Source organism: Rana temporaria, chromosome 3 (assembly GCF_905171775.1).
Source record: "Rana temporaria chromosome 3, aRanTem1.1, whole genome shotgun sequence".
Lineage (NCBI taxonomy): Eukaryota > Metazoa > Chordata > Amphibia > Anura > Ranidae > Rana > Rana temporaria.
Genome location: NC_053491.1, coordinates 20,388,107 through 20,398,387, shown reverse-complemented (window position 1 = coordinate 20,398,387; position 10,281 = coordinate 20,388,107). Strand labels below are relative to the sequence as shown.

At 44.6% G+C, this 10,281-nt stretch overlaps 1 protein-coding gene across 1 annotated transcript in view; it reads right to left on the bottom strand.

The window, feature by feature from the left end:
* Positions 1-10,281, bottom strand: part of IGF1R (insulin like growth factor 1 receptor) — a 277,764-nt gene that overhangs the window by 74,115 nt on the left and 193,368 nt on the right. Inside the window, exons 6-9 of the mRNA XM_040342347.1 lie at positions 6,528-6,742; positions 3,615-3,741; positions 1,465-1,703; positions 263-430 (exon numbers count right to left, since the gene is read on the bottom strand). Of these exons, the coding sequence (XP_040198281.1) occupies positions 263-430; positions 1,465-1,703; positions 3,615-3,741; positions 6,528-6,742 (749 nt within the window). The remainder of the gene's footprint in view (positions 1-262; positions 431-1,464; positions 1,704-3,614; positions 3,742-6,527; positions 6,743-10,281) is intronic.

Sequence of the window (10,281 nt, the reverse complement as noted above, 5' to 3'; positions counted from 1 at the left end):
CTCATAATAAGAAACAGGTCCTTCTGATACTGTCCCCCTTCTGTAAGCTGCCTAAAGACATTCCTATCAGCTCTGCAGATGTATGTTGATGGACGCACAACGCATTAAGATGTACCTGGAGCTACAATTAGCAGAAACAAGTTTCCAGTCCTTCACAAATCCCTAGCAGGCCTTTATGCTATGTGCAAAATGTATAAACAGTATCTGTGTATCCAACCCCCCCCCCCCCCCCCCCCCCCCCACATAGTAACAGGAATGGCACCTTTGGAGCAGTAGTTGTGCTGGTAAAGATAACTGTCCTGAGGTTGTTGCTGCCAGCGCACAATGTAATAGGAGAGATTGCCATTTGGAAGAGACGGAGTCTTCCACTTCACAATCAGCTGAGACGAGGAATTGGAGGCCGAGATGACGTCCAGGGGGATGGAGGGAACTAAATAACAAAAGAAGATGTTAGCAGACAATTAAACTACATGTGCTGTACATGTTCACATACCAAATGCCAAGTGCCCAGCGTACCCAACGCCACGTGCCCAGCGTACCCAACATACCCAACGCCACGTGCCCAGCGTACCCAACATACCCAACGCCACGTGCCCAGCGTACCCAACATACCCAATGCCACGTGCCCAGCGTACCCAACATACCCAACGCCACGTGCCCAGCGTACCCAACGCCACGTGCCCAACGCCACGTGCCCAGCGTACCCAACGCCACGAGCCCAGCGTACCCAACGCCACGAGCCCAGCGTACCCAACGCCACGTGCCCAGCGTACCCAACGCCGCGTGCCCAGCGTACCCAACGCCGCGTGCCCAACGTACCCAACGCCACGAGCCCAGCGTACCCAACGCCACGTGCCCAGCGTACCCAACGCCACATGCCCAGCGTGCCTAACGTACCCAACACCACGAGCCCAGCGTACCCAACGCCACGTGCCCAACGCCACGTGCCCAGCATACCCAACGCTACGTGCCCAGCATACCCAACGCCAGTAAGTAAGTGTGTGTGTGTGAGAGTGTATATATATATATATATATATATACACACACACACACACACAGAATATTTTTTTCTATCTATATATACACATACACACACATACAGTACGTTATATGTGTATATATAAAAAAAATTGTGTTAATATGTGTGTGTGTAAATATATATATATATATTTTTTTTTTTATATAGATTATTACTGTATACATTAGTTTTATATATTTATATATATATATATATATATATATATATATATATATATATATATATATATATATATATATATATATATATATATATATATATATATATCTTATTTTGTGTGTGTGTACTTTCTGCTCAGTAGGGTGAAGGAAAATATTTATTTTGATGAATTCTATGTAGCTTTTTTCTACAACATGCCTGGAAGTGAAAAAAAAGCACACCTGCGTATTAGCAGGCCATAAAATACGACGAAGCGCGGTTAATACCTGCAGGCTCGGTGCGGATGTAGACAATATTGCTCTTTGCTCCATGGAACTGATTATCCTCCACCATAATCAGTGTGAGAGCTTTCACAAAGATTGCATAGGAAGTCCAGGGCTTCAAGCCCTGCAGGAGGACCCCGGGGTTCTTCTCCTTGTTCTGCGGTAGATCTACATCCAGCATGTTCCAGCTGTTTGACCCGCATGCGTCCTGACCATCGTATTCAGTCACATCAGGAACAGGACTAAAACAGGAAAAAGAAAACACAATACATGTAATATGACATTTTTTTTCCTAACAGGTTAATGAGCTGGCATTATATATTACCGATATTTATTTAGTGCTGACAATTTACGCAGCACAGTTGAGCCGTGCTTTTACCGCCTCCAAATACCACTACTCCCCGTTAGCTGCAGAGGCAGCGGCCAGGGGCGCACATATGCCGCCGCGGTGATGCTTTGCAGCAAGAAAACTACTCTCTGTCGCTAAATTTAATTTGATTGGGGCCACTCTGCAAGCACCCTGCATCCGTGTGCAATACATGCAGCTGAGGGGCGTGAGAGTTGGGATCAAGGGGGTAAAACAGACATGGGAGTGGTGATACGCCTCCTTGCTGCCTGTCACATGCGCTCCAAAAAGCGATCCGAACGCAGACGGTGCCTCTAGTGCGAATGAGCTCTTACTGATGCGGAACAAGCCTGAGGTGAATAAAGACCAACCTGCAGACTCATTCTGGGTTACATACCTCAGTGCCGGGACAAGGTCAACCGGTGCCCAGGGCAAAGATGGGAAAGTGCAGCCCTCATCTGCCTACTGGACACCCCTCCATTGGGGACAGGGCTAAGAGCGATGAGCACCAAGAGGTTTGTAGCATGAAATTAAATAGTTACAGTGAAAAAGTATAAAATCTATGGGGCCAGCAGTGATGAAGGAAAAAATGTCCCTGGGTTGGTGGTGTCACAGGATTAGGTATTTCCCCGTTTTTCGGAGGGGGGTTGGGGGTTTACTTCCTCTTTAACCCCTTAACGCCCGCCGCACGACTATTTACGTCCGCACAATGGCACGGACAGGCAGAAGGACGTATATATACGTCCTTGCCTTCTAGCGGGTGGGGGGTCCGATCGGGACCCCCCCGCTGCGTGTGGCGGGCGGATTCCCTCGGGGAGCGATCCGGGACGACGGCGCGGCTATTCGTTTATAGCCGCTGCGTCGCGATCGCTCCCCGGAGCTGAAGAACAGGGAGAGCCGTGTGTAAACACGGCTTCCCCGTGCTTCACTGTGGCGGCGCATCGATCGTGTCATCCCCTTTATAGGGGAGACACAATCGATGACGTCAGACCTACAGCCACACCCCCCTACTGTTGTAAACACACACTAGGTAAGGCCTAACACGTTCAGCGCCCCCTGTGGTTAACTCCCAAACTGCAACTGTCATTTTCACAATAAAGAATGCAATTTAAATGCATTTTTTTATGTGAAAATGACAATGGTCCCAAAAATGTGTCAAAATTGTCCGAAGTGTCCGCTAAAATGTCGCAGTCACGAAAAAAATCGCTGATCTCCGCCATTAGTAGTAAAAAAAAAAAAAAAAAAAAAAAATTATAAAAATGCAATAAAAATATCCCCTATTTTGTAAACGCTATAAATTTTGCGCAAACCAATCGATAAACGCTTATTACGTTTTTTTTTACCAAAAATAGGTAGAAGAATACGTATCGGCCTAAACTGAGGGAAAAAAAAAATGTATATATGTTTTTGGGGGATATTTATTACAGCAAAAAGTAAAAAATATTGCATTTTTTTCAAAATTGTCGCTCTATTTTTGTTTATAGCGCAAAAAATAAAAACCGCAGAGGTGATCAAATACCACCAAAAGAAAGCTCTATTTGTGGGGAAAAAAGGACGTCAATTTTGTTTGGGAGCCACGTCGCAGGAGCGCGCAATTGTCTGTAAAAAGCGACGCAGTGCCGAATTGTAAAAACGCCTTTGGGCATTTAGCAGCATATTGGTCCGGGCTTAAGTGGTTAAAAAGCTCCTACAAGCTGGCTGATCAGTAACTATCTTCCATGTAGAACCCCCATTATGCATATATCGATCATTACAACATTTTATACAGAAGAAGAAAAAAAAGAACAACAAATTAACTAGAACGTACGCCTCCTTATAGTAGACAGTGAAGCTGATGAGGTCTCTGTAATCAGGCGGTCGGTATCGCTCCCAGGTCAACATGATCCGGGTCTTCTGCGTGCTGTTCGATATGAAGTTCAGTGTGTGACTTTCACCTGAAGGGGAAAACAAGGAGGTGAATTATAAATAAAAGTATAATTGATTTTGATTACAAAATAGGAAATTGATTTTTTTTAATGACTACTCTCCCTCTAAAGTTCAGCCATATGCTGTCCGGGGCAATTAATATATTTTTTTTGAACACGTTAAAATCAGTATTTATTTAGCTAGATAAAAAAAAAAAAAAAAAAAATTATATATATATATTTTCTGAAAGCAGAGGTCCTGAAGAATAAAATTGTGACTGTTGCATTTTTTTTTTACATTATGTTATATTTGCGCAGCCATTTATGGAATGCACATTTTTTTGGGGAAAAAATACACTAAAATGAATTTTAGTGAAAACAAACCATACACAATTGTTGATAAAAATATATATATATATATAAAAAAAAGAGGGGATGTTACGTCGAGGAATTTGATACCAAACACGACTCAAGACTCAAAATTCTGCGTGTCAAAATGGCATCAAACTAAACTACTGTTAAAGGAACACTAAAGTCACAATTTTTTTTTTTTAAATAACAAACATGTTATACTTACCTCCACTGTGCAGATCGTTTTGCACAGAGTGGCCCCGATCCACGTCTTCTGGGGTCCCTCTGCGGCTGTCTCTGCTCCTCCCTCGCAAAAGCTTTCCACCTTCATGCGAGCTCCCTCGCATGGTGGAAAGCTTTTGCAAGCGCGCTCCCGTGATACAGCAGCGGCCATAGCCGCCAACTGTATCACTCGGACCCGCCCCCCCGCGCGCCGCGTCATCCGCTGTGATTGACAGCAGCGCCGCCAGCCAATGGCTGCGCTGCTATCAATCCGCCCAGCCTAGCCAATCAACGGCCAGGCTGGGAACCGAGCAAGATGACAAGCACACGCCTGGGACTTTCGAACGGTGAGGTAAGTAAAACGGGGGCTCGGGGGGGGGGGGGGGGGGGTGGGGGTATTCTATATGCTTTGCCTATTTATTGCACACGGCACTAATAATATTTTGTAATGAAAATATTCAAGTCCCGATTAAAAATTAGCCTGCCTATGTTACGCCCCTTGTTACTATAAAAGTACAATTGTAATGATAATGTGAGACATACGTAATCAATTGCGTTGAATAAACAAAACACTTATTTGGAGAGATGCGGAGTGTATCTTCAGTGTCTGTTCCCTACTGCAGTAGTTTTTAATTTGGAACCACTAATCAATATGAGAATAGGAGTTGCCCATCTATAACATTTCCAGAACATAGGTGACACTTTAAACGTCTCGGGTTATAAGTGTAGAGGTACGGTAATTGTAAACGTTGGCATTAGAATTATTGCTTTCACTCTGATGTTTGTGGTGATACCTCACATGGGTGGTTCAATACTTACCTGCCCCGTGTAGTAGTTTCGCACACAGCAGCCCCAATCCTCCTCTTCTCGGGTCCCTCGTTGGCACTCTTGGCCCCTCCTTCCTGCCGAGTACCCCCTTGCAATAGGGGCACCCAAGCAGGTTCAGCCCTGTCCCTTTCTCTCCTCATTGACTCACTGGCTGTGACAATGACTCCCGCTGCTGTCTCAGCCAATAAGGAGTGCGAGTCCCCAGAGAGCCGATGCAATCACATTGCTGGAGGAAGATTGGTCTTGGGTATTAGGGGGGTTGGGGCGGTTGCTGCACAGAGGAGGTTTTTCCCCTTCGTGTATAGAATGTATGAAGGTAACAAACCTTGATAATTTAAAACCACTTTAACCACTTAAGCCCCCGGACCAAAATGCAGCTAAAGGACCTTGCCCCTTTTTGCGATTCGGCACTGCGTCGCTTTAACTGACAATTGCGTGGTCGTGCGACGTGGCTCCCAAACAAAATTGGCGTCCTTTTTTTCCCACAAATAGAGCTTTCCTTTGGTGGTATTTGATCACCTCTGCGGTTTTTTGCGCTATAAACAAAAATAGAGCGACAATTTTGAAAAAAATTCAATATTTTTTTACTTTTTGCTATAATAAATATCCCCCAAAAATATATAAAAAAAAAAAAATTTTCTCAGTTTAGGCCGATACGTATTCTTCTACCTATTTTTGGCAAAGAAAAATCGCAATAAGCGTTTATCGGTTGGTTTGCGCAAAATTTATAGCGTTTACAAAATAGGGGATAGTTTTATTGCTTTTCTTATTAATTTTTTTTTTTTTACTACTAATGGCGGTGATCAGCGAATTTTTTTGTGACTGCGACATTATGGCGGACACATCGGACAATTTTGACACATTTTTGGGCCCATTGTCATTTTCACAGCAAAAAATGCATTTAAAATGCATTGTTTATTGTGAAAATGACAGTTGCCGTTTGGGAGTTAACCACAGGGGGCGCTGTTGGGTTTATGTGTGACCAGAAGTGTGTTTACAATTGTAGGGGGGTGTGGCTGTAGGTGTGACATCATCTAAAGACTAGAATTGTCCAACCAGGTCTTCCGACTACAGTAAAGGAACATGGCTACTCAACAAGAACGATTCTCCACCAGGTCTTCTGACCACAGTGAAAAAGTGTGGCTATACAACAGGTTCGATTCTCCAGCTAAGTCTTCTGACCACGGTGAAGGAACATGGCTCCTGTCTAAATTGGCCCCAATTATGTTTTTGTCTGCATGTAAGATAGGGATCTTAGATTGCAAGCTCCTTGAGAGCAGGGACTGGTGTGAATGTGCAATATATAAAGCACTGTGTAAACAGTCAATGCAAAGTAAATACCTGTAATAAAAAAAAAAAGAACCCTGACTGAAATCACTATATATATATATATATATATATGGCCTTTTACTCACAAGATGCTCGGTCTCCATTGTTTTTACGATTTATGTCCTGGTCTGTCTGCCGTCCTGTGGTTCCTGTCACATTTACCATGTCATTGATCTCTTTTACGCATAGCCTTGGGTTAAATGCAAAATACATCTTGCCGGTTTTGATGGTGAGGCTGTGTTTCGAAAAATCCCACAGTTGCTGTAGATTGTTGTTGTCCAGAACATAAAAGGCGTAATTCCTGCACAAAATGTATGTAAAAAGATACTTTTAGTCAACAAAGATGACTGCACCACTACAATTTCTGTTCACACGAGGTAGTATGGTGTATTTACAGCTTTTGTTACAACATTTTACCAATTGCATATAGACAATTGACATGGCTTATATTGTTTTTTTCACTTCTTTATGCCAGCAGGGAATCTCTAGATTACCGAATTGATGTGTAAAGGTCGAGTTGGCCAAAAGTTAAGGAAAAAGGAGATGACCGCTCAGGGAAATCAGAGAACCGCTATCCTTGGATCCGAACCATGGGTGCAGGCAATGCAATAATAATGCAGGCTTGAAGAAAAAAAGGCTAGGACAGCCGCACTGGCCAAAAGTTAGCCACTGTGCTCTGCTCTATCCAGTTTGGTCTTCTGACCACAGTTTGGTGCATAGCTACACAACAAGACTGATTATCTAAACAGCTCTTGTGACCACAGTGAAAGACCATGGCTATACAAAAAAAAATAAAAAATCCATAACCAGGTCTTTTGACCAAATTGAAGGAGCATGACTACACAAGAAGACGGATATTCCAACCAGGTCTTCTGAATACAGTGAAGGAGTATGGCTACACAATAAGACCGATTGTCCAAGTCCTCTGACCACATTGAAGGAGCATGGCTACACAAGACCAATTCTCCAATCTGGTCTTCTGACCACAGCGAAGGAGCATGGCTAAACAAGACCAATTCTCCAATCAGGTCTTCTGACCACAGCGAAGGAGCATGGCTACACAACAGGACCAATTCTCCAACCAAGTCTTCTGACCATAGTGAAGGAGCATGGCTACACAACAAACCAATTGTCCAACCAGGTCTTCTGACTACAGTAAAGGAACATGGCTACTCAAAAAGACCAATTCTCCAACCAAGTCTTCTTACCACAGTGAAGGAGCATGGCTACACAAGACCAATTTTCCAACCAAGTCTCTGACCACAGTGAGGGAGCATGGCTACACAACAAGACCAATTCTCCAACCAAGTCTTCTGACCACAGTGAAGAAGCATGGCTACACAACAAGACCAAGTCTTCTGACCACAGTGAAGGAGCATGGCTACACAACAAGACCAAGTCTTCTGACCACAGTGAAGAAGCATGGCTACACAACAAGACCAATTCTCCAACCAAGTCTTCTGACCACAGTGAAAGACAATGACTACACAACAAACCAACTGTTCAACCAGGTCTTCTAAATACAGTAAAGGAACATGGCTACTCAAAAAGACCAATTGTCCAACCAAGTCTTCTGACCATAGTGAAGGAGCATGGCTACACGACAAACCAATTGTCCAACCAGGTCTGCTGACTACAGTAAAGGAACATGGCTACTCAAAAAGACCAATTCTCTAACCAAGTCTTCTTACCACAGTGAAGGAGCATGGCTACACAAGACCAATTCTCCAACCAAGTCTTCTGACCACAGTGAAGGAGCATGGCTACACAACAAGACCAATTCTCCAACCAGGTCTTCTGACCACAGTGAAGGAGCATGGCTACACAAGACCAATTCTCCAACCAAGTCTTCTGACCACAGTGAAGGAGCATGGCTACACAACAAGACCAATTCTCCAACCAAGTCTTCTGACCACAGTGAAGGAGCATGGCTACACAACAAGACCAATTCTCCAACCAAGTCTTCTGACCACAGTGAGGGAGCATGGCTACACAGCAAGACCAATTCTCCAACCAAGTCTTCTGACCACAGTGAAAGACAATGGCTACACAACAAACCAACTGTCAAACCAGGTCTTCTAAATACAGTAAAGGAACAAGGCTACTCAAAAAGACCAATTCTCCAGTCAAGTCTTCTTACCACAGTGAAGGGGCATGGCTACACAAGACCAATTGTCCAACCAAGTCTTCTGACCATAGTGAAAAAGCATGGCTACACAACAGGGTCGATTCTCCAACCAAGTCTTCTGACCATAGTGAAGGAGCATGGCTTTACAAACTAGACCTTTTCTTCAAATAAAAAGATGTCACACTCTGTTAATTAGCCATTGTACTTTGGCTACAGTGGTCAAAGAGCTGGGAAGCAGAGTTTGCTTTGGCTGAGGTATGTGTGACGTTCCTAAATGCTTCAAGTTTTGATCAACTAGACTTTTAACCTTTGACAGAATAAGATTGGCCAAAAAGCAACATCTGAAAAACAATCTGAGGACGTGAACTGAGGAGACATTCAACAACTGCGATGAACTCTGTCTCACCTGTCTCCATCCCAGCCCTCCGTATGAAGTACAAGTAACAAATAAGGCTGGGAAATCTATCCATTAACGGAAAGTAAAATGGTCACATAGGTTTCCTTTGAGAAAGCAAGCTTTTTTTTTTTGTTTTGTTTTTAACCAAGGGAACACAGCTTGAAGCATTTATTGGAAGCATTTTGGAATAAGGCTGTAACAAAACAAAATGTGGAAAAAGTGCAGCACTGTGAATACTTTCTGGATGCACTGTAGGGGACCCCAGAAGTGTGGCGAATCAGCTGATGAAGGATGTAGAATTTCAAGAATTTCTGACACACTACTTGGAGCAACCTGAGAAGAGAAGTAAAAAGGAGTAGACGCTGCCAGGAATTCATCCTGCTGGAAATTTTAGCAGGGCAGGTCAGATAAACTAACAGAGGCAAAGCTTTTCCCAGGACCTCAAAAAAAAAAAAGAAAAAGGGCCGTGCTTCCATTGCAGCAGAGGAGCCCCTATTCCCCAGCCCCGGCTATCCAGGGAACAGAACAGGTTTCTCCTCTGTGTTGGAGTGAAACGATAAACCAGGATACCAGTGGAATGTGTCCAAACATTGGCATTCCAAGCCTCACAAAATTCGGCAGAGGTTTACCCTTTCTGTGCCTGGGACAAACAATATGCCGAGAGGTGCCGACATCACACCCAACACCAGAAAAACCACAATAAAAAGGAACATCATTAGAATTTTATACATTACAAAAAAATTGATTAGTTTAGATGTGCACTTTCTGCGTAATCTTACAACATGGAAAGTATAAGTAGCGCTTCCTCTATCGCAAATCTGCGCAACTCTTCCCCCCTCAATCGCAACTCTCCCCATCCCCCCTCCATCGCAACTCTCCCCATCCCCCTCCATCGCAACTCTCCCCATCCCCCTCCATCGCAACTCTCCCCATCCCCCTCCATCGCAACTCTCCCCATCCCCCTCCATCGCAACTCTCCCCATCCCCCTCCATCGCAACTCTCCCCATCACCCTCCATCGCAACTCTCCCCATCACCCTCCATCGCAACTCTCCCCATCACCCTCCATCGCAACTCTCCCCATCACCCTCCATCGCAACTCTCCCCATCACCCTCCATCGCAACTCTCCCCATCACCCTCCATCGCAACTCTCCCCATCACCCTCCATCGCAACTCTCCCCACCCCCCTCCATCGCAACTCTCCCCACCCCCCTCCATCGCAACTCTCCCCATCCCCCTCCATCGCAACTCTCCCCATCCCCCTCCATCGCAACTCTCCCCATCCCCCTCCATCGCAACTCTCCCCATCCCCCTC